Below are 25,634 nucleotides of genomic sequence, written 5' to 3'. Positions count from 1 at the left end.
AATTTAAATGTCTTCTTCATCAGACCTGGGCACATCAGAAGGGACCATAATTCAAACCAGCATTAAATTTGAATCTAGTCCAGAAAGCAAAGGAACAAATAGATAAACTCAGTCATCTTGGATTTCTTCCAGAAAGGATATTAATGCGTTGAATTGAACTGGTCCAGGAAAGGCAACTAGAAAAAAATGGTCCTTTTTGTAGCAGTTTTGAGTTACTTGTTTAGAGATACAGCACGGAGACAGGCCCTTCGGCCCACCGAGTCCATGCTGACTAACGATCCCCATACACTAACACTATCTTACACACGAGGGAAAATTTACAATTTTACCAAATCAATTAGCCTCCAAACCTGTATGTCTTCGGAGTGTGGGAGGAAACCAGAGTACCCGGAGAAAACCCACGCAGGTTATGGTGAGAACGTACGAACTCTGTACAGACAGCTTCCGTAGTCAGGATCAAACGCAGGTCTCAGGCGCTGTAAGGCAGCAACTCTACCGCAGCACCACCGTGCCACGCTTTTAGAGATACAGCCCAGAAACAGGCCCTTCTGTCCACCAGCTCCGCACTGACCAGAGATCCCCGCACACTCATGTAATGTAACAGATTCAGCTTTGGCTGCCTGTGAGCATTAGCTTTCGTTTCACTGTCATTTCAATTTCATTTCACTTAGATCTTTATTCACCACAGAATGATAATTCAGACAGAGTTTTGCTCGTCTATCTCCTTTGCTAAATGGGAGCTTCAAGTTTGAGAGCTGAATGGTCTAATCATTTGATTATATTTCAGCCAAGTAGGTGCTTCAGAGATTAAGCTAATGGTTTGGGGTGCAGATGGTATATGAAAGAGCCTTTCACTTAAGGACACAGGCAGTGAAAGAACTATTCAATGTGCTTACATTTTTCTGAAGACCAAATTCCACACTAAGATCTGCTGCCTTTGGTAGTTTGAATAAAGGTTATGAAGATGCATGTGAGCATTGAAGGAGAATTTCCTGATGAGCTCATTTTTGAGGCTCTTGTCGAATAATTTGTTCCCGCATTGAAGGAGCTACAATTTCATCTTCCTCCAAAAATAGGTACAAAACGCTGGAGTGACTCAGCGGGGCAGGCAGCATCTCTGGATAGAAGGAATGGGTAACGTTTTGGGTTGAGATTATTCTTCATACTGAGTCAGAGTAGAGGGAGCTGCAGAGACAAGGAAGTGAAAGGTGTGAAAATGAGACAAAGGGGATGGAGATCAAGGAAAATGTAGATCCGATCATTGAAGACAACAATGCATACAGAGATAAAATGTAAACAAGGGCAGTCAGACTATCGAAGAACTGGGTGGGGAGGATGGAGAGAGTGAAGGCAAGGGTTACTTGAAGTTAGAGAAGTAAATATTCATGCTGCTGGGGTGTTAGCCGGACAAGCAAAATGTGAGGTGTTGTTCCTCCAATTTGCGCTGGGCCGCACTCAGACAACGGAGGAGGTCCAGGACATGAAGGTCAGTGTGGGAATGGGACGGGGGAGTTAAAGTGTTTTGCAACCGGGAAATCAGGTAGGTTCAGGCGGACTGAACGGAAATGTTCAGCGAAACGATCGCCGAGCCTGCGCTTGGTCTTGCCGATAAATAGGAGTCCACACCTGGAACAGCGGATACCGTAGATGAGTTTGGAGGAGGTGCAACTGAACCTCTGCCTCACCTGAAAAGACTATCGGGGTCCTTGGACGGAGTCGAGGGGGGAAGTATAGGGACAGGTGTTGTATCTCCTGCGGTTCCAGGGGAAAGTACCTGGGGAAGGGGTGGTTTGGGTTGGAAGGGACGAGTTACCAAGGGAGTTGTGGAGGGAACAGTCTCCACATCTTTCTCCTGTCAGGTTTCTCAAGATTACATTCCCCTTTACTAAATATGATGGAATCAGTTTAATACCAAACCCCAAAATGGACGCCAGCAGGCCATTCCTTCAATGCACTGATAATCAAGCTTTACAATAACAATTGATCTACATCCCTTGTCTTTGCAGAATGTACTTGTTTTAAGGGCTGGACTTTGAATATAGTCCACTAACTTTAGTTTATTGTCAAGGTGCAGTGAAAAGTTTTTATTGCGTACTAACCAGTCAGCGGAAAGACAATACACGATTACAATTGAACCATCCACAGTGTACAGATACATGATAATGGGAATAATGTCTAGTGTAAGGTAAAGTCTGATTGAAGGTCTCCAGTGAAGTCCATGGGTCTCCAATGACTCTTAATCAGAGAGAATGCAGTAATTTTTCATATTGAGTTATGAAATATTTATTTTAACATACATATTCAAGGATCCCTACAGCAAATTTTGTTATATTTTCGCTCTCTTTTCCGCTTGGTAATCATCCTCTCTGTGGGAATTTCCCGAGGTTGCCCACCAGTCTGTCCCTGGCTATGTTTCACCTGCGCCTTCGGGCAGCACGGTGGCGCAGCCATGGAGTTTCTGCCTTACAGCGCCAGAGACCCGGGTTCGATCCTGACTACGGGCGCTGTCTTTACGGACTTTGTCGCTCTCCCTGTGACCTGCGTGGGTTTTCTCCGGGATCTCTGGTTTCCTCCCACACTCTAAAGCCGTGCAGGTCTGTTGGTTCATTGGCTTGGTATAACTGTAAATTGTCCCTAGTGCATGTCATTGTGCTGGGATCGCTGGTCGGCACGGAATCGGTGGGCTGAATGTCCTGTTTCCGTGCTACATCTTAAAACTAAACTAAACCTTCCTGAGGAGTGACATTGCAGGAATAGGTCGTACATTGTGTACACTGCGACCAAAACACTCCAGCTGCCTGCTCCTTGCAGGAGATATTGACACTTCACTGAACGTTTGCATGTCAGGCATATCAAATCTGCAACACCCAGCTCTGGCCTACTTGTCAAAACCACGGATCCCAGTGCAATTTGGTAATTCACAGTAAACCTTTGCTGAATGACTGAGATTTGATATGTCAGCAGAGGTTGATGACGAGCTTTTGAACTGTGCTACCATAAAGCGCACAAATGTGGGTAATAAGTCCTCGGGCAGTTGATTTCCAGCTAGGATTTCCTGCAGAATACTATTATCCGTGCCAGTGCATAAGAATGTTTGTCTTAATAATTTGGAGAATTTCTCCCAAGGCCTAGTGCACCGTTGGCAGTCTGCGAACGACAAACAGGTTTCCCTTTCCAGATAATAAGGTTATTTGAGAAATTATCCAGATGTCACTCTTTCCTACCTTTTTCCATATATGGTGATACCTTGCTCAGTTAGCTACTCTTGTTAACATTGTTGTACATTGAAGCAGGGAATTATTGCAGCATAGAAGAGCATTCTACCCATTGAATCCATGTTAGCTCCCTGTCTATTTAGCCCCACGCCACCACTCGTGTACATTATTATGCCTCGTGCCTATCCAGTTCCCTATAGCATCAATGATTGACTCATACCATCATCCCTCCAATGTCCAGATTGTTGTGCTCACTGTATAGACATGCCCCTCCCTGCATCATTTGCCCTTCACTTTAGATCTGTGTCTCAGTTCCATCAGCTACCTGCCAATGTGCTCTATTTAAATACATGATCATCTAAAAAAAATATTCTATCAAATATCCTCGCAACCACCTTAGCTCCTAGGAGAAGACCTCATAAGATCATAAGTGGTAGGAGCAGAATGAGGCCATTCGGCCCATCAAGTCTACTCCGCCATTCAATCCTGATCTGTCTCTCCCTCCTAACCCATTCTCAGGCCTTCTCCCCGTAACCTCTGACACCCCCCATTGATCTAACCCTTTAACTGTGACCTCTCATCCCTCAAACCATTCTTGAATCATTTCTTCGGCACCATTTTGTATCGTGCTGTGTGGACCAATATTCACTCCTGACTGTTGCTGTTTCTGTCAGCTACATTTTCATCCATATTACTTTGGGCTTTGTGGCCGCCATGACCTCTACAACTCCAAAGCCGTACAGGTTTGTAGGTTAATTAGCTTCAGTAAAAAATCGTAATTGTCCCTAGCGTGTAGGGATAATTTACAATTTGTAGAAGTCAATTAACCTACAAACCTGTATGCCTTTGGAGTGCGGGAGGTTACGGGAGCACCCAGAGAAAACTCATGCGGTCACAGGGGGAACGTACAAATCTTGTACAGTCAGCACCTGTAGTAAGGTGGGCTCTGCGGCTGTAAGGCAGCAACTCTATGGCGCCTGATAGTTCAGCTTCTGATTGAAGAGCATCGCTCTATAATATGAACTATTTCTCTCTGACAATGTTGCCTCTCTGAATATTTTCATATTTCTAACATCTGCAATTGAAACCAACCAATTTAATTCAAACTAACCTGTCAACAGCATATATTTCCTTTTGAGCTTTCCCACACCTTAACTTGGCCCTCGTATAAATGATGAACTGAAGTATAGTTATATGCAAGGTCTGAAAGATCGTATTATACTACTTAGTCTGCAGTGGTTTAGTAGTTTCAACAGGTGTTAATATCATTTATCAAGTGAAGATGATGGACTTTTAACAGATAATTCTCCTTTTTTTTGAAAAATGACAGGGATGCAAGGAGAGGATTGTTATCATGCAGTTCACACTGAATATGCAAAATGTGACCAAGAGCAATAGAATTGCACGTCTCTGTATTGCTCCCGGATATGTAGAAACAAGGACCTGGAGTTGCTGGTTAATATGCAAAAGGACACAAAGTGCCAGAGTAACTCAACAGGCCAGGCAGCATCTCTGAAGAACATGGACAGGTGACTTTTCAGGTCGAGACCCTTCTTCAGACTGGAGAAGAGTCTTGACCCGAAACACCACCTCTCCATGTTCTCCAGAGATGCTGCCTGGCCTGCAGAGTTACTCTGGCACTTTGTGCCCTTTAGTTCCTGGATATGTCAGTCTTAATGTGCATCTAATCTCTGAATGGAATAATAATCTTCAATTCTTTATTCCAGCTACATCAAATGGGTCGTACGAAGGTTTGGAGAACAGAAATGGTGGAGTGTGTAAAACTCGATCCATGAAAATAATTATGAAGGTTGGACAAGGTAAACACTGAATCAGTGCCCTAGCTGTGTTTCTCTAACATGTGTTATTTAACTCAGGGCTGCAAGAATTTATATGAAACTATCACCAAGGCTGCTGATAGTTCTGAAATACCAGACTCCAACACTGTTTTTGCCTTTGGTGAAGTGGGGAATGCTTCTGCTAACTGATGAGCTTGGTTTTGAGCATTGAACAATGAGGAATGCCTGGCACACATTCAGGGTAGAGTCCCCAAACATTTAGCCTCTATTTCACTATTAACCTGAACCAAAGCCTTTATGATCAAAGGTCTTGTATAATGGTCTAACTGTGCATGTGCATATGTATGTAACTATTTTCTGTGTGTATTTGCCTGCTTCTGTCTGGTTACCCTTGTTTGTCTTGAATGCTTGACTAATCCAAGTTCATTTTTCAACATCTTTACCAATGATATCCGTTTTAATGCCTCATCTACTTATACATGCAGAAGACAGACACAAAACGCTGGAGTAACTCAGCGGGACAGGCAGCATCTCTGGATATATGAAATGGGTGACATTTCGAGTCGAGACTCTTCAGACTGGAGAAAAGTCATTCATTCCTTCTATCCAGAGATGCTGCCTGTCCCGCTGAGTTACTCCGGCATTTTGTGTCTATCTTGGGTTGAAACCAGCATCTGCTGTTCCTTCCTACATATATATGCATGTTTCTTTTTGTTCATGTTTATGCCAATCCATGATTGAGGTTACCTATACATCTGTTCATGTATACCTCTGTAGCCCTCTGTATTTCGTTATAATGCTTCTCCATTAATTTACCTAAATCTAAACTCACTGATTTTACTTTGCTTGCGTGATACCCACTATAATCTCTTCCTGAATTGTTACTAATCTAAAGATGACTTTCTTTGATGTAAGTGTACAAGCCTTCATTGCATATTAGTTTCATGATGATGCTGAGAGAAAACACTGATGATATTCAGTCGTTCAGTGGCTCTTCCTTCAGTGAGTTGATAGCGGTGGAGTGTGCGAGAGAGAGAGAATTTTATCGCCATTTTGTCTTCACCTTTCTGAATGCATTAACCTTTGCTGGGGTGCAGCCCCAAGAATAGTAATCTGCACAGCCGTTTCCTCAGGTATTTCGATTACCAATTATAAGGGTAGGAACTCTCCTTTCATTAACCGAGTTACTAATTTTACATGACAACCACAATAAAAATGTACTTTATATATGGTGAATTTCAGACAATTTCAAACAAATTCAGACAATTCTGCTCATCATTCCTGTATAGGTGATGATTATTAATGCAAGGTGATAACATTGTACTTCCAAGAAGCAATGACAGAGCAGAAAGTTTAATGTTTCTAGACATTTTAATTTGTAGCTATTATAGTTACAAAGAGGTGCTGCCCCAGTTGTGATACCCCTTATTGAATGTACTATTTTACACTCAAATGATCCAGGAAAACCTAACCGTGAAGCAAGCCAATTTTTCCACCCAACCTCACTCTGGCAATTCCCAGACTTCTTTTTAGTACTTTCAAACCTTCATGGTCATAAAGCCATGGAGAGATGCAGAATGCAAACAGACCCTTTAACTCACCGAATGAGTCCACACATATCAACAACCACCCATTCACACTAATTACACAATACACAATACACAATACAATTTATTTGTCACTTGAACCTCATAGAGGCTCAAATGAAATGTTGTTTCTGCAGTCATACACACAAGAAAAAAAGACCCAAGACACAACACAATTTACACAGACATCCATCACAGCGCATCTCCTCCTCGCTGTGATGGAAGGCAAAAAAACTTATCTCTCCCCTGCACTCCCCATTCCCCATTCCCCTTCTGATGTCAGAGTCAAAGCCCCCAGCGGGCGATGGCAATTGTCCCGCGGCCATTAACGCCGCGACCGGGTGATGCAAGGCCCTGCTCCGGGTCTTGGTGTTGGAGCCCCCGGCGGGCACTAGCAAAGTCCCGCAGCCGTTGAAGCCGCGCCGGGCGGTGATGTAAGGCCCCGCTCCAGGCACTCCTCGACCCCGCGACTCGGGCGGGTGAAGTCGCCGTTGCGGAAGCCCCGAAAAGCGGTCTCCCAGCAGGGACCCGCGGGCTCCCGGTGTCATTGTCCACCGGACCTGCGGTAAGCCTCCGAAACCCCGGGGTCGGGTCGCAGCAGCGCGCCACCACAGCTCCACCCGCTCCGAACTCGGCCAGCTCCGCGATGGTGAGTAGGTCCGCAGCTCCGCGACTGGAGCTCTAGGTCGTTCCTGCTGGAAGCCGCTACACGTTGCAGCCCCAATGACAACGGAGACCCGACAAGGAAAAGGTCGGGTTCTCCGTGCAGGGGAAAGATTTTAAAAGTTTCCCCCCCACCCCCCACCCCCCCCCACACACACACACACACACACACATACACCATCAAAAAAAAATAAAAACTACATTAAAACGGGACAAAAAATAACAAAAAGACAGACGGACTGCAGAGGCCGCTGCGACGTGAGTCGTGCCGCCCACCGGACTATTCTGCATTAATCTCATTTTTTTATTCTCTCCACACTCTTTACAACTCCTCCAATTCACCCACATACTGGGGACAATTTACAGTGGCCATATAGTCGAACATCCCAAATGCCTTTGAGATATGGGAGGAAAGTGAAGCACTTGGGGAAAATTCAATCAGAAGGAGAACCTGCAGGCTCCGCACAGACAGCACCCAGAGTCAGGACTGAACCCAGATCTCTGATGGTGTGAGACAGCAGTACAACTAGTTTATTTATTTTTACCACCAAGCGCAAAACTGGCCTCAGCCCCTGATCAAACAGTGGCAATTTTAAATATTTGTTTTGTGATTTTTGGCAAGGTTGAATTTCTTGCTCAATCTAGTTTGTCTCAGAGGATGGTGTTTAACCCATGTAAGCAGCTGAAGTTCTTGTGTTGTTAGTCCCCAAAATGATCTTGTATGGGGGAGTATTGAAAACTTGAGCCTTGACTAATACACTTCAACTATGTACGTCTAGATTAGAATGGTGCATGATTTGCGAGAAAGGATGACCTAGTGGCATTGGTGCCACCATTCTTTTCAGTGGTAGATGTTGCAAGCTCATGAAACTTTTAAGTTACTGCCGTACATCCTGTCGGTAATATGGAAGGCAGTCACCATTCCATGAGGGTAGAGAAGGTGCCTATGATTCTGAATAAAAGTAATGCAGGTCAGGCAAGTGGCTTTATATTGGGTGACGTTGACCCTCATAAGTGAGGCCATATTAATATTAAAATGTAGTCCATCCTTTTGATCGGCAAGGATTCATCAAACCCCTAACTTGAATCCTGTGAGGATAAATTTTGAAGAGTTGTTATATGTATTTAGAAGTGTAAATGCGACAGGTCCAGTTACTGCTAGAGTTTGGATTGGGTGGTAGTGCTAGTGAATGTCATCTGGAGGTGATTGAGCTTTTTAGGACCTAATCATTGTATGAGATTTAGTGGTAAATGTTGTCTGCCACTAATGGGACAGTTGCCTGGATGTGGACTGGCCTGTGTACTCTCAGTGTTGAAGGAGCTGTGACTGGAGGTGAATGCTGTGGATTCACCAGTGGTGGGGGGGAAGGCCATTAATGAATCAGTTGTGAAGAAAGTTGTGCCTCGTTTCTATTGGTGAGGAGCGCATGGGCGGCACAGCGGTAGAGTTGCTGTCTTACAGCACCGGAGACCCGGGTTCGATCCTGACCACGGGTACTGTCTGCACGGAGTTTGTACGTTCTCCCCGTGACCAGCATGAGTTTTCTCCGGATGCTCCCTTTTCCTCTCACACTCCAAAGACATGCAGGTTTGTAGGTTAATTGGCTTTGGTAACATTATAAATTGTTCCCATTGCATGTGTGGGTAGGATAGTGTTACTGTACGGGGTGATCGCTGGTCGGTCTGGCGCCGAAGTGCCTTTTTCCACTCTATCTTGAAGCGAAACTAAGCGAAACATGTTCTCTAGGATCTTGAGACTAAGGTTGGTCTAACGGCCACACTTTCTTATTTTGGGTTGGTTAGGACTGCAGTCACAGAGTTTCCTTGTAGTTCCCTGTGATCTTAGTGTAGGTAGTTATTTTTGGTGATGTACTTGGCATAACGGACAATCATGCTCCTTCTGGCCACTGAAGATTTTCTGCTAACTTACGGCATGAACCTCAAAACCTCCATGATTTCCCACATCCCCACCCAGCTCGTGTGGATAAAATCACTGCTTTGACTAACAAGATGACTGATTGGGCTCAAATCTCTTAGCAGTAATTACAGACAGTCTTCCCTACAGTGGTAGATAAGTGAAGAGGGTGAGAATACCAATGTTACAGATGGTTCTGGGACCAAGAGGTTAGATTCCAACTATATAATACTCTTGGGTCATTCATATCAATGCTCTGATCTGGCTTCCTGTCATAGATAACACAGTTTATAAAGTACTAGTGCATCCCTTCCCTCTGGACTAGTGTCTAAACCTGCATTTTCTTAATGAAATTATACGATGCTTTCATCACCATTTTCCTGTCGACAATCGTTTCTTTTCCTGCATGAAACTGGACCAATTTTAACTAACTAATGACAATGGACTCACAAGTGAGAGACTTTTGAGAGACTCCTTCCCAAATTCCCACCTTTTTTGCTGTCTGGTGGCATTTCCTGGTTAAAAAAGCCCACTGCTCTTCAGCTTAACACTGGCGCTACATGCGGTAATCTCATCATCCTTTTTACTTGACACCTTGATGTTAACCAACAACTCTGCACTGAAGTCCCAAACAGCTGGTGAAGTCGGTAACTTCCATCTCCCTTCCATCCAGATCCAAACACAAGACCACCGCTGAAAGAGAAAGATCCTACCAAAGCACCAGGTAAAGGCCAGGACAACACAGTGAAGAACGTTGTCTCCCTCTGGAAAGACTCATCTTCAGAAGAGAAATCTGGGAACACAGGTGAGGAAGAGACAGCCTGCTAGGATGTCATTCCATAATTCTCTTTCCTGAGGGTAAACATTTTCAGATAATGCCACAGAGGTTTGAAGGGTGATAGCAAATAGATTGAACTTGGGCGTCTGAACTTTGCATTTATATCCAATCCAGACCTATCGGATATATGGAATAACTTTCTGAGTTCATGCCTCTGGTAGAACAATGCCCTGAACTATCAACTTAAACGGTTCTAGAAATGAACCGAGATCGCAACCAAATTTTCAGCTGTGCACTTCAAATGGGTGAAGTTAGCGTGAATTCAGAAAATTATTCCTGAAGAACCCTCTGTAATCTTAGTAGTTTCCATGAGATACGAAACTGGAATGCTTAGTGCAGTCCCACCAGGATAATAACATCCTTCACCTTTAAGAATCCACCCCCAAGAAAGATCTAAAAAGGGAATGCCATTCTCTCTTCTTTTTTTTCCCTGAAGGGTTTGTGGGTCGATCAGTCTCCTTTGTTAGATCTTCCCCCTCCCACATTGCTTGAATCAGAACTGAATCTATCACTGTCACCTGGAATGCCTGTGGGGCAGAGGAGGAGTCCAGCATCAGGCTACAGGAAGACTGTTTCCTTGCCTGGTCTGTTGCATCCATTATCAAGCCCTGCATGAAGCAGCTAAATCTAAACAGTCTGTTTCTCCTTCCCTCTTCTCAGTTCTGAGCCGGTGCCCCTGGATATGAAGTTAGTAATTATGTCCGACAATTCATTCTATACCCTCCTACAAAGCAATCGATGGAGTTTCTCTCCTCAACACTATAGTTTTCTGTGTGTACACAGTTTCTGCAGTGTTTAGAATTCTAGGTAGCACATGTAGACATTACCAAAAGCGAAAGGAGTGAGGTTATCCGCAGAATCTTTAATGTGAATTCTTTCATTTTCTGAGGATATATATCCTAGACTTGTTGACAATAAAGGGCGTAGCAACCAAAGAGTAACTCTTGTGCGTTATAACTGTTGTCGCATAGCCAAGTTGTACAGAAGTCACACAAGCAGCAAATGAGATGAACACTTAATATGCTTTTGGTAGGCTTTTGGTAGGCAAATTAAAATAACATTTGAAGCTGTCCTGTCCACCTGAATTTGCATCTTAAGCAAACTGTAACACCTGAACTATTCCCTCAGCACTGCTGGGTGCCATGAGATCATGTACTTACATTTTTAGCAGAGCTTCAACCTGATTTGGAAAACAAAGGAGTTACTCCAGGGTCCAGCTGGCACCTGGACTGGAATGACAAATTAAAGGAGTTTCACTTAGACAAAGCAATCTGGCCACCATTTTGGTACGGCAAAAATATGAAGGGCCTTCGAAAAATGTGCAAATGTGGTTTGGCAGAGAGAAAAAGAAGCTGAAATAGTGGCACACAAGAAATAGGAGTCTGCCATTTGGCCCCCTTGGGCCAATTGCTTGGAATTTACTTAAAGTTCAGTCTAAAATCTGAATTGACTGAAAGATCTTTAGCAGCGACGGAACAGAAGAAAAGTTCCAGTCGGTGATCTGGGAGTGTAAATTTTAATATTTTCGCCACCTCCCAAACAGTAGGATGCATGGAAGGGAAACAATGACAGAATAGTATTTAGCCTTTAGAGATGCAGCGTGGAAACAGGCTCTGTGGCCCACCACGTCCGCGCCAACCAGCGATCACTCCTTACACAGTAGGGACAATTTACTAATTTACAGAGGCCAATTAACCTTCAAACCTGTACGTCTTTGGAGGGTGGGAGGAAACTGGAGAACCCGAAGAAAGCCCACACAGTCACAGGGGGAACGTACAAACTCTGCACAGACCACACCCGTAGTCAGGATCGAACCCAGGTCTCTGGCTCGGTAAGGCAGCAACTCTACGGATGCACCACTGTGAAGCCTAATTCTCACTGGGGGGGGAAACCCCTTCTTGCAAAAAGCTTCTCGACTTTCCTTTCTCTTATTTCAACAAGATGAAAATTAGGCAAGCAGCGTTAAGGTTGTCCGATTCTCTCTGCAAATTTTATTTGTGTGAATTTTGTCCAGGCAGTTCTACACACGTGGAGTGGAGAACTAGTTCTGCCCATAAGTGATTAAAGATCCTAACCACCCACCCCCCGCCCCGGCCTCTCTGCTCCCTCAGTAAGGTGAAAGACTGAATTATGTGTTATGCTGTGCTGATGAAATGCACATGGCCATCATCCAGGTTGAGGCATGACGCTGAGAGCCAGCAGGCTTTTCAAACACAGTGCACCATCTTCACAGCTGAGACCGATTCCCACCTACCTGGGAACCACCTGCACATCATTTAAATCCGTAGTTATTCAACAGAAATTAGAAGTTAGCATCCTGGATAATTTGTGATTAAAAAAAAATAAAAAATTTTGGTTGTTATTCTTTCTTCACTTGAGCATCAAAATCTTTTGTCGAACACCAACAACCCCACAGGCTAAAAGCCACTCAGCTCAACATAGATCGTGTATCAAAACTAATTTGGCAATCTCTTAATGAACCATTTACAAGGCTGGACTGAATTGAATTCTGGATTGATCAATTTTGCTCGCATTCAAAGCGAAGGAGATTACCATTGTGAGATTATAGTGTTGCATATAGATTAGGTTAGACTGGTTTTCATCTTGGCAGGAGTTAGATCCCCTGGGATCCGATTTGGAGTGCAGTAGATTGGAAGCTTCCTTAACAAACAAATGTTGTAGGTATTGATTCAGCCCCACCCCCACCACTTACTTGTCATTAAACAAGCCAATGCTAATAAAAGGGTCTAAAGGATAAACATTCCAGAAACAAAGGACATTAATTAAAAATTTAGATCTGCTTCATCAGCATTCCCTTTGTGCTGTTATTTGTCTCGCATCTGTCTCGCTCTCTTTCTGTCTCTCACTTTCCATTTTATGCTTGTATTAAATTTAGAATTACCCTTTGCAGCTTCACCTGGGAATAATTTCGATTTTTTTTTGTTTTAATCTACTCTCGCCTTCTCTCTCGTTCCGCAATTTGGTCACAACTGCCTTGTGAATCAAAGATGTGGGATACAGACCCAGGCATTCAAAGGCTCAGTCATTTATGCTGTAGATGATTTGTGCTGTGTGTGTGTGTGTACGTGTGTATGTCCTTGCGTGTGTGCGTGCGTGTGTATGTGTGTGTGTGTGTGTACGTGTGTATGTCCTTGCGTGTGTGCGTGCGTGTGTATGTGTGTGTGTGTACGTGTGTCTGTCCTTGCGTGTGTGTGTGTGTGCGCGTGCGTGCGCGTGCGTGTGTGTCCTTGCGTGTGTGCGTGTGTGTGTGTACGTGTGTATGTCCTTGCGTGTGTGCGTGCGTGTGTATGTGTGTGTACGTGTGTCTGTCCTTGTGTGTGTGTGTGTGTATGTGTGTGTACGTGTGTATGTCCTTGCGTGTGTGTGTACGTGTGTCTGTCCTTGCTTGTGTGTGTGCGTGTGTGTGTGTGTGTGCGCGTGCGTGTGTGTGTGTGTGTCCTTGCGTGTGTGTGTGTGTGCGTGTGTGTCCTTGCGTGTGTGCGTCATTGCATGTGTGCGTGTGTGTGTGTGTGTGTGTGTGCGTGTGTGTTTGTGTGCGTGTGTGTGTGTGTGCGCGTGTGATAGCCCAACATACTTCCTCCTCTACTGATGGTGTGAGTTAGAATTGTGCGCACTGGTTAGTTGTTCACGAATGGTAACAACCATATATCCTTGAGGTTCAGGCCAATATCTCCATCTCGCAACATCCAAAGAGAAAGCGCAGTTTAGTAAACCTTTGCTTTGCCTTGGTGATGGTATGGGTATTGGCCTAAAGTAACACTTGAACTAAAACTCTGATTAGAACACCAAAGCTCACTTTCTTCCTTTTCTCTTTCCGCAGCCACCGACAGTCAGATTAAAGACAAGCTGAACAACAGCGGAGGAATCTTTGGCTCCAAAATGGCGCTCTTTGCTGCAATTGGGGCTGGATGCATCATTTTCATCCTCATCATCATCTTCCTTGTGGTGCTCTTAATAAAGTTCAGAAAGCGACACAGGAAAAGTTCCCAGCAGAGGTCAGCTGTCCTTTCCCTCAACACCTTGGCCAGCCCAAAGTGTAGTGGAAATAGCGGCTCAGAGCCCAGTGACATTATAATCCCGCTGAGGACTAATGACAACAACTACTGTCCTCACTATGAGAAAGTTAGTGGCGACTATGGCCATCCAGTCTACATTGTCCAAGAGATGCCTCCACAGAGCCCTGCAAATATCTACTACAAGGTTTGACAACCAAGACACAGGAGAATTTGGAATGGTGCCTGGCCTGCTTAATGATATCTAAAGCTTCTCCTGAAACGTACAGACTTCCCGTATACAAAATGTGTTTGGGAGAGTATAGATAAGACTATGACAGTGGCCATCAAGGAAGGTTTCAGTATTACGTTCAGCAAACTTGTGTTTTAAAAAAAAAAAGAGAAAAAAAAAGAAAAAAAAAAAGAAAAATGGAAGATGACTTTTTCTTTGTTCCAAAGGAGGCTGAAGAATGGCTGTTCCTGCAAGGCCAGGATCTTAACTTCTTTGCTTTGTTTTTCACACAGCCGTTCCCTCGGTTTGTTAAAGGCTTGAGCGAGGGAGGATCATGCCACACAACTCTCCCTCATCTCTCTTCTATTTCCAAAATGGTAGAAAGGTTTGAAAAGAAGCACGAAGATGAAAAAAGCCTTGAAGTGTCGAGTTGCGAGGAGAAGCCTTGTGCTTAAATTCTAAACCAGGAACACCTCCGAACAAACTGAGGATTATGAAGCAGTTGGTTCTCTGTGGCACAGGGGACCTGGAGCTGCTTCACATATTTTTTTGAACTCCAACTGCTCAGGTGACGAGAGACTTGCGACGCAAAAACTCTTGATTTGGGTGGGGGTAGGGATGCTGGGGGAAAAGGACATTTCATCTTTTCTTTGCCTGCCCATTTGAGTCACCCCCCCCCCCCCCCCCCCCCCCCCCCGCATCATCTTGTTTCTCGACTTTTGATTAAATGATATGTTTTTGATGTATTGTGATCTATGTAAATTATAAACATGCTTATCAATCTATTAGTTTATATACAAATCCAGCTTTCGCCTTTCCCCAATTCCTTATAAAAAAAAAATATTTTGTCAAGAAATGCATAAGTAAGTAGCAAAGAAATGTCAGACGAGCTTTGGCAATTGGGGCATAATTGATTGCTAGTTGGTCTTAAGGTTAGCCTAATTAATGTCCAACATAGGATTTGTACTTGTCTTGTTGGGCTCTGCCCCAGTTGGCCTGGGTTTGCCTGGTAGAGGTATGCAAGAAATGATCATCTTCCAGGAATGCAGTATTTGTCGATGGTGGCCAGGTAGCCCTGACTCTGCCATTTGGTCCATGGAATAATCGAGTTGTAATTTTGCTTTCTGTTTCAAATTGTACAAAGCAGAGGGATGGCAGGCCATTGTTAAGGGAGGGAACCGCTTCACTTTTTCCCTTCGCAGGTATAGTTACAGGCTCATTATATATATTGGTGCAGGGTCCATGTGTGATAGCGGACACTCCAGTTGGGAGTGGGCTTACCGTTGTGAATCTGTGTACAAGGGCCCAGAGGGAGCAGAAGCTAATCTCTGCCGTCTGGTTTTGAGAGAGAGCTTTTCACGACGTATAGATGAATGAGGATTTTCATCAAGATGATGTGAGAGGCTTCAAGCTAGTGGAATGGAATGCCCTGCTGTAAGGCAAGATTGACTCGAAATGGGATCCCCTTCTTGGGTTTTAGCCCAGTGGGTGAGTATGTGACCCTGGGCAGCTCTTTAGTTTCTTGTGGCTACAGAAATAAAATGCTGAAAGCTCCCGGATCTTTCACTGAAACAACTTGAAGGTAGGAGATTGTTCAACGGCTCAGCGGGCAACGTCATTTCACGTCTCAAAAACCGGTTTGTTTTTCTTTCCACTTCCCCACATAATGAGGGAGTTTACTGTCATATCGAAAATAAATAAAACTTTAGCTTGTCCAACAAACATCTTTCTCTGCTGCAATCTTTGTGTGTCTCGGTGTACTATGACTGGTGGCCATCTCCCTGAGTTTCTCCCAAATTGCATTGCTTCATCCAGTATATATCATCTCTACTCCCCATCCACACTCATGCAATCGTCTTCCCAGCTCACCAGCTGAAAATAACTTTTAGTTTGATTGTCACATGACCCATCACATCAGCCAAGATGGATCTAGTGGTTTTTTTTAATTGTGAATGCATTGATGTGTTGGTCTTCCAGTTGGTAAGAAAATCTCTGCAAATGCTTATGCCCCATTTTCTTTCTGGCCGGTAAATTATAACTGGTTAATAGCAAATGACTAGCATATCAGGAGAAGGCTTTGAGCATGTGACAGGGGTTTCCAATGAAAGCACCCTTTATTCTTCTTAGGATAAACACAAAGTGCTGGAGTAACCCAGCGGGCCAGGCGGCATCTCTGGAGAAAAAGGATGGGTGACGTTTTGTTTCTTCAGTTGAGGGGCGTGGGGTAGGGGAGAGGAGCTGGAGGCGAGAAAAGACCAGGCCGAATCAGGGCCGGCTACAAATGACTTCAGGATATTGTTGCCAAGGGAAGGTGTGATCCCAAGTGGGAAATGATGTGGGGAACTGTCCTCCCCTCCCCTCTCCACCCTTGCCCACTCTCTGTACCCTAGATGTTTTACCATTTCCACAGTTCTCCACATTGTTTCTTTCTTGAGATCACACCTTCCCAACAGTGGGCTTACCAGGTACTGCCCTACCTGAGGCCATTTGTGGGGGCCCTTTGTGGTCCTGGTCTTTGCTTGCCTCCTAACTCTTCATTTACTCCTCCCCCTCCCCCCACCCCCAACGTCCAGTCTGAAGAAGGGTCCTGATCCTAAATGTCACCCATCCTTTTCCACCTGAGATGCTGCCTGACCCGCTGAGTTACTCCAGCACTTTGTCTCTACCTTTGGTACAAACCAGCATCTGCAGTTCCTTGTTTCTACCTTCTTATTGTGTAGTTCCGATATTATTTCTAGTCTTAGGTGTACACTTCAAAACATTTTTCCAGTAATTTATTGGAGAGTCTTGATAGTATCCAATATATCAAAAAACATGCAGTTTAAAAAAAAAACTAACTCTCAAACTGCAAAATTGGGGGGGAAAAATGGGATAAATAAAGCAACAGTGTTAATAACAATATTGGCAGTATAGCAAAGCTGGAACATCTAATCAAGCCATGAAGAACTGAAAGATTTTAAAGACGATAAGAGAGAAACATTTAGCAGGTAGTTGGGTCGATAACAGAGGCCAAATATCCTCTTCTTTTCCCTTCCCAGAGGATTTGGGCAAAACTCCTACATTCCAAGACAGAGACAGTGTTGGATGAGAATAAAGAAAGAGATTGACAGTTGGCTCGGGGCAGTGAGGGTACCTGGAGCCACTGCCAGCGAGATAACTAGCTCAGTTATCGCATTTGTTAAAGCAGCTCGGCAAAAAAACACTCTCTAAAAATCATTCTCAAGTGGCAAGGTCTGCATTTTTTTTTCCTGGTCTAAAAATAGGCTGAGGATCTCTCAGTCAGGGAGGCTGAGAAAACATGTTATTTTTTTTTTAATGACTTCAGAAAGTAACAGGAAAAGTTAGACTCTCCTTTAAAAAACAGTGGTATGTGCACGATTTGAGTCATGTTTTATTTATGGAGCTGGTGTCTGAGTTGGGCTCTGAAATGTAGCCAGAGTGTAAGCACTGAAATGGATACTGTCTGCTCTCTTGATCGAATCAGTTTCAGATAAAAGCCTATTTTGAAAAATCTTGATCAGTAACAGGTTTGAAAAGGTTTCCACACTCCTCTGATTCCGATCCCGATGCAATTAGATACTGACAGGCTCATTTGTTCCAGGGCAGGTGATGCATTGGATTGGCTGAATGGCAAACATTTAGTGATTCAAAAGCAATTAACGGACACCCTTCCTTATAGCCACAGCTGGCATGAGGCAGAGCTGTTGAATATACGGCATTGCCATGCACAATATGCAATGCAGAGTGAGACAAGATGTAAAGATGAATATACTGATGCACACTGCAGATGCACAAACTCTTTACGTGTTGTAAGTAGATGAGTAGAAGTAGATAAATATTTGCTCGATGGAGGAATTGAGAGTTATCGGGAACTAGCACAGAAGAGGAATTGGGACCAGTGTAGATCAGCTATGATCACACTTAATAGTGACACAGACTTGAGGGGCCTGTTGCCCAACTCCTGCTCCTACTTCCTTGTGTATCAACTTGCACTGTCCCACATTGTTATACGGTGACATATTTATGCCCATCTGTTTCATAATATTGTAGCAGCAAGGAAACTTTCGGCCCAACTTGCCCATGCTGATCAAGATGCCCCACCTTGACTTGACACATCTTGCCAACACCCCTCTAAACATTTCCTATCCAAATGTCTTTCAGATGTTGTTATAATACCTGCCTCAACTACCTCTTCTGGCAGCTCGTTCCATCTACCCAACACCCTCTGTGTGAACAAGTTCCCCCTCAGATTCCTATTAAATCTTTCCCCTCACTTTAAACCTACAGATGCATATACAAATATTAGTATACAAAGTATATAACATGGACTGATATTATTACTCGCATGGACAGGAATATATAAGCACTTGTACACATTACATGTACACGAAGGCGAGGTATGTATACATGAAGGATGGGATGATGTGGCTCCTCCATTCAAGTCCAGACAATTTGCCTCGCTGCTTTCAAGTAGTTGCAGGTATTATTGCAACAGTTAAGAACCATTTAGACAGGCACATTGGATAGGACAGGTTCAGAGGGATATGGGCCAAATGCAGGCTGGTGGGACTAGTGTAGCTGGGACATGTGGGCAAGTTGGGCTAATGGGCCTGTTTCCATGTTGTAGCTCTATGGCTCTAATTGAGCAGCCAACAAAGCCTCAAGGGAATGATGGATGTCTCTATGTGGTTGATTAGTAAATTGTATCAGTTGAACAGTAGTGTGCTGTACTGGAAGAACAAGTTTCCAGAGTGTCACAAAATGACTTGGAAATGATCACAATCACACTGCATTCCAGGATATGTACATTTTCTATCACATAATACTAACCCAAATAACAACTACGCACAATTGAATTTCTGGGTATTGCGATCTCAATATGAAGTGGGTGAGAATTATATTTACAAATTTAGACCCAGTTCCACGGCTTTAGATTGGATGACCCCCTTCATTCTGTTTGAGACCTCTTTGTGTGGAGAGATTTGTCAAATCAAATTTAAACCTATGGCTTCTCCCCTTAGCCCCACTATAAAACCTTTTGTACACAAGAGAAGAGACGTGCGTATCTAATAAGTTGCTAGGGAAGAGGTCAATGCATTTCTTCTCTGTTTCATTCGGTTATTGCTCCACCCTCTATCCTGGAGTGTGTCATCTAATTTAAAATTGGTCTTGATGGTAATCCAGCTGAGATAAAGAATTCAGTATTGAAACAGCTACTTTTCCCACATGATTTGATCTTCCTGGAGGTTTCTTTAAGAGGCTAATGCAACCTGCCAAATCCAAATCCGCAAGCTACAATATTTCAGATCTGAGTCAGACTGAGGGAGCTTTGAGAATTCCAACGTCTCATAACTGTTCCATTAGATGCAGCTGTTTTATTCCTCTCCTATGCTCTTCTTTCATCCTGCACATTCAGGTAAACAGAATGAACATTTATTACAGCCCCTTCTATTTCCCCTCATTCTTTCCCAGTGTTAAACAGGGCAGCACGGTGGCGCAGCGGTATGGTTACTGCCTTACGGTGCCAGAGATCCGGGTTCGATCCTGACTACGGGTGCTGTCTGTACGGAGTTTGTACGTTCTCCCCGTGACCTGCGTGGGTTTTCTCCGGGTTCTCTGGTTTCCTCCCACACGCCAAAGACATATAGGTTTGTAGGTTAATTGGCTTTGGTAAAATTGTGATTTTTTTCTAGTGTGTGTAGGGTAGTGCCTGCTGGTCGTCAGGGACTCAGTGGGCCTGTTTCCACACTGTATCTCTAAACTAAACTAAAAAGTAGAATTCCTTATCTCCTTCCTTCCAGAAGTTAATAATTGCATTTAGTGCCATTGATTGTATATTTATTTATTTTGCCCTTCTCTATCCAATATAACTGACAACCTGAAATGCGGGTATATGTCCTCTGCCTATTTAAATGGAATTGCCCTCGGCAATAGCCAGACATAAGAGAGAGGATCCCAAAGATTCGCTCGTATCTTTGCATCCTTGATAATAAGACAAGCTTACTAAAGCACAAACGTTGCCTGCATTCAGTGCATTAAAGTTAATCTGTCAGGACAAGGCATGAGATGGGGGTAATCTTGTGATGTTCCCTCCGACTGACCAACATCACCAAGGTGTCTCATATAATCAGTCAGCAAACACCAAGCCCTTTGACCTCCCCTTGAAGCGAATACTCTGGGCGACATGGAGTCAACCAGAAGCTAAAAATAGTTCTTGCCAGCGGGTACCAGCAATCATAGTGAGACACTTCAACAACGATATGGTACTGTTCAAAACGTGACAGCACTGTTAAAATAATTAAATTCTCTTCCCTGATATCCAGATTAATATAACCTTTGTCCATCTTTTCCGCACCCCCACCCCCCCCCTCAGCTAAGACACCATTAACTGTGCCTTGGTACACATTCAACACCACTGGCACTTAATCAACAATTGAATTGTAGGGGATTGCTGCTGGAGTTTCCAGACTGACGAGATAATAATCCTGTGGAGAATGGCGACTAATGCTTTCTCCCCTTTTGGGCTCATGAGGCTGGAACCAGTTCTAGTTTCCCCACTGACCAAGATCAACTGACTCTACAGAAATTGTCAAAGGCTCCTTGACCTCTACCACATTAGCACAGCACCTCACCGAACAACCTTATTTCACATATTGGAATTTATTTCATGTGACTCCCCTTTCCACTTCCAGAGAATTATATGTCATGGAAACAAGCCCAACTTGCCCATGCCGACCACCATGCCCCATCTACACTAGTCCCTCCTGCCTGCGTTTGGCCCACATCCTTCTAAACCTACCCGATCCATGTGCCTGTCCAAATGTTTCTTAAATGCTGTGATAGAACATTGTGATAGCATTCAGAAGAGAGTTAGATAGAGCTCTTAGGGCTAGCAGAATCAAAGTGTATGGGGGTGAAGGCAGGAATGGGGTGCTGATTGTGGATGGCCAGCCATGAACACATTGAATGGCGGTGCTGGCTCGAAGGGCTGAATGGCCTCATCCTGCACCTATTGTCTATGTATCTATGTATAACCTGCCTCAACTACCTCCTCTGGCAGCTCGATCCATATAACAATCACCCTTTGTGTAAAATAAAAGTTGCCCCTTAGATTCATATGAAATCCTTCTCTCCTCACTCTAAACGTCCAACCACAACTGCGTACAGTGGAACAGTCCAAGGTTATTGGTTCTAGGTTATTTAGTACAACTCATGACAATATAGCAAAAGTAGAGAGGTTTGAATGCTTGACCAGAGTCTCAGGTATGTTGTTTGTTTTATTAAGGATACTTGAAAGGCCAAGGCTCTCCTTGTTGAGCTCAGACATTGAAACATGATGGTAACTGGAAACTGCAGGTTCTTGGATGTACGAGAGGAATGGAACATGCAAAGATAGTGAAAGTTTTGTTGCGAGATTGTTTCCAACTGCTTCAAACACAAAGATGCTGATTTTCTGTGTAGACAGTCTAAGCCCTAAGCCCTAACCATCCCCACACACTAAACGTTAATCCCATCAATGAAATGCAAACTATAGTACATAAAATATTATATCCCTGCCCAGGTATATTAAAATTAACCAAATGGTTTATAAATTCATAAGTTCTTGGAGCAGAATTAGGCCGTTCGGCCCATCAAGTCTACTCAGCCATTCAATCGTGGCTGATCTATCTTTCCCTCTCAACCCCATTCTCCTGCCTTCTTCCCATGACCCTTGCTAATCAAGATTTCCTGACAAGAACCCCTGGTTTGTTAATTGGGTTAATGGTAAGATCATAAAAGTTTGTATCATCGTTCAACTTGCGTTGGAGGCAACTTGGTTTCAATGTGAAGACCAAATTACACAACTGACATTATGATAACTTTAATGATGTGGATAGCAAAATGCTTACATGTTTTTTTCATATATAACAGAATAGCAAATCCCCAGGATGAATGATGGGTCTGGCATTTGGTTGAAATGTTATAAAAAATATGAGGGTGTACAGTAATGATTTATAGGCTGCAATCAAACGGCAGGTCAAATTACTCCTTCCCATTTTTCTCCCTCTGCCCTTTAGGCATGTGTATCTACCGAGCCATCCTGTGAATATGCTTTTGCTCTCTGCCCAATCATTTCATGTGACAGTGGTTCCATAGTTTCACCACACTTTGTAAAGCAATATCCCTGTATTTTTTTTTCTCGTATAATTATGCCTTCTTACACTGATCTCACTCAAATCCCTGCGTGCGTTTAAATACCCCTATTTTCCAGAGCAATGAGTATTTCCTGAGTTTTGCAACCACTCAATTCTGGCAACAGCTTGTTAAACTTTTTTTATTTTGCTGTCCTTCTTTGAAGTTTGAAAAGTAGAACTGTACACGGCATGCCAAGTGTAGGCTAACCGAGATTCAGTTAAAAAAAATACAGCATTACTTGCCTTATTTTGTTCTGTTCTTCCTGAAATAAAAACATTATGGCTTGGTGATTGAGCACAATTGGAAGTTATTCTTCAAAATTCGGCCCCACTCTTCTGCCATTTCTCCCAGTGTACTTAAGAGATCAGAATCCAGCCATGTTGTACGCATTTATGTCCCTCCACCATTAGCACAACATGGCCCCCGTGCCTATCATCTTTGGTACACAATGCGGCTGCAGGCTAAGGCTACTTTGACGGCCCCTTTCAAATCCACAGCTTGTTGCCCGGCAAGGCAGGAGCAGCAAAAGCACGGGCAACAAGCACATGGATTCACACTCAATCCAAATTGCGATCCCATGCTGAATGTTAAATATAAAATAAACAGACAATAATACTGTGGGAGGATCTTCACCAAAATGCAGCTTCAACCCTTTCATAAGTATCCAGGGGTGGGTAATGAGTGCTGGCCTTCATACATGCCCTTGGACAAATAAATAAAAGAAAGTAAAAAATCCAGGTCGAAACCATTAAGTAAAAAAAAAAAAAATACCACGTTCAATCTGTTTGGCCTGCTAATTGCCTTATGTTTGTCTTCTCTGGTTATTGACCCTTCTGCAAGTGAGGGCTATTAAATTGCATTGATTTTATTTAGTAACTTTCATAAATTCATAAGTTATAGGAGCAGAATTAGGCCATACATGGCTGATCTATCTTTCCCTCTCAACCACATTCTCCTGCCTTCTCCCCATAACCCCTGACACCCATTACTAATCGAGAATCTTGTGTGTCTTAATTCTCTGATTTCTTTGCTTTCCCCTATTTATATTCAAATGTCCCTCTTGCCTTAATGACCCATCTCACATTCCACCAAATGGAAGTGCATTTTTCTGCCCATTCTCATTCTGCCTTTCTGTTGTGTTGCAGTTCTCTCCGTTGTTTGCAGTTATTCTCAAATAAAGTTCAACACCGTGTTTCCAATTCTTATCCCTTTCACTCGCCCAGTTAAGGTAATATCTCTGCATTTCATTGACCTTCTGCAGGGTCCATGTGCAATGAGCTGTGAGACATTTGATGGAAAATCTGGTGATTAGAATAAAAAAAACAAAAAGTGGGGGTTTATCAAGGCATGTGGTGAGGGCTAGATAAATAAGGAGTTGTGTAGATGGCAGAGGGCTGGATTATAGTGTTTTAATTGTTGTTATTTTTAATTCAATGTAAAGGGCAGCAAAAGACTCATTGTTATATGTAGCAACAATGTAATGTCTCCAAGCAAATCTTTGTGTACGCATTTACACTGTCAATCTACGAGGAAACTGGAGGAATTCTTACCAGTACTGTGTCGCTCAAAATAAAGAGTGAAACATATATACAGAAAGGGATCTGCATACACACATGAAGCAGGGTATAAAGTTGCCGTGAAATTGTCATATTGTCAAGAAAAATCAATCACCAATCTCCTATCAATCAGTCACATTTCATACTGCTTCTGAGTCTGAAATTCACTGCTTTTATGTTTTAAATATTAATAAAATATTGTACTGAATTTTGACTGAAACGAGTTTTCTTTTCATTTTATCCAGAGGTCTTTATCTTACAAATAACATACAGAATGAAAATAAATTCAAAGCTGACACTCTTTTGGTCTCTTGCTGCCAAGAATCTATTTGATCAAGAAAGCCTTTATTGATTGGTGCATTGAACAAAACAAGAGTTGATGGGCATGTTTAATGGGCCGCTCTGCTTGGATCACAACATTGTGATTTCAAATAAAGCACCCTGGAACTTGTTTGATGGCACAGATTTTTTAATATGCTAATAATGTTGTTTGATAGAGATTAACTTGTCATCATATTCAGCATAGACATTGTGGGCTGAATGGTGTAGTCTTCTATGTTATGTGATATTTGAAAAAGAATAGATAGTTCTTCTAATATCCTTTATTCATTATTTTCCTAAGCAGTGACATCCAAAGTGGTTTGATTGGCCAATTGAAGAAGGGTCTCGACCCGAAATGTCACCCATTCCTTCTCTCCAGAGATGCTGCCTACCCCGCTGAGTTACTGCAGCTTTTTGTGTCTATTTTCGGTTTAAACCAGCATCTGCAGTTCCTTCCCACACATTTGGTTGGTGTACGTGCTGGGGATGGCACAGTGGCAGCGGTAGAGTTGCTGCCTTACAACGCCGGAGACCCGGGTTCGATCCAGATTACGGCTGCTGTCTTTGAGGAGTTTGTACGTTCTCTCTGTGACCGCTTGGATGTTCTCCGGATGCACCGGCTTCCTCCCACACCCCAAAGACGTGCAGGTTTTTAGGCTAATTGGCTTCTGTAAATTGTTCCAAGTGTTTAGGATAGTGCTAGCGTACAGGGTGATTGTCGGTTGGTGCAGACTAGGTGGGCTGAAAGGTCTGTTTCTATGCTGCATCTCTAAAAGTCTAAAAGTAAAGATAGCTTTGTTTGGCAAGTGGTTGCTCTGCCTAACTTAGTCACTTTTGAGCCAGAAATTATGAATTGCAAGGCGGAACAGTAGTGCAATGGTAGAGTTGCTGCCTAACAGTGCTGGGGACTCTGGTTCAATCCTGACTACGGGCGCTAGTCTGCACGGAGTTTGAACGTTCTCCCCGTGACCTGCTTGGGTTTTCTCCAGGTTCTCCGGTTTCCTCCCACCCACCAAAGATGCACAGGTTTGCAGGTTAATTGGCTTGGTATAAATGTATTTTGTCCCTAGTGTGTGTAGGATAGTGTTAATGTGCCAGGATCGCTGGCCGGAGTGGACTCAGTGGGCTGATGGGCCTGTTTCTGTTCTGTATCTCTAAAACAAGTCATACTAAAGTGATGATGTTTAGGGGCAAGTCTGTTGCAGTGAAATTGTATTGCCAACTCCTGGCATCATATCCAATAGGGCAGATCATGCACACCTCGTATGCGTAAAATCCACTCCATTGCAGAGTTGGTGAAAGGAAAAATTGGACTGCAGAT

General features: G+C 43.5%; 1 protein-coding gene across 3 annotated transcripts in view; it reads left to right on the top strand.

Annotated features, from left to right (window-relative positions):
- Window positions 1-15,983, top strand: part of LOC116979141 (ephrin-B1-like) — a 201,419-nt gene extending 185,436 nt beyond the window's left edge. For 2 of the 3 annotated variants that reach the window (XM_033030654.1, XM_033030655.1), the window contains exons 3-5: window positions 4,943-5,035; window positions 9,852-9,983; window positions 13,858-15,983. In XM_033030654.1, coding sequence (XP_032886545.1) covers window positions 4,943-5,035; window positions 9,852-9,983; window positions 13,858-14,243 — 611 coding nt within the window. In that variant the 3' untranslated portion in view covers window positions 14,244-15,983. The remainder of the gene's footprint in view (window positions 1-4,942; window positions 5,036-9,851; window positions 9,984-13,857) is intronic. The other variant, XM_033030656.1, reaches the window with a different exon arrangement.
- Window positions 15,984-25,634: the final 9,651 nt, after the last annotated feature.

The sequence above is a fragment of the Amblyraja radiata genome, chromosome 12, assembly GCF_010909765.2.
Source record: "Amblyraja radiata isolate CabotCenter1 chromosome 12, sAmbRad1.1.pri, whole genome shotgun sequence".
Lineage (NCBI taxonomy): Eukaryota > Metazoa > Chordata > Chondrichthyes > Rajiformes > Rajidae > Amblyraja > Amblyraja radiata.
Note: the sequence above shows the minus strand (reverse complement) of the source record. Positions and strands in the feature narration are given on the sequence as shown.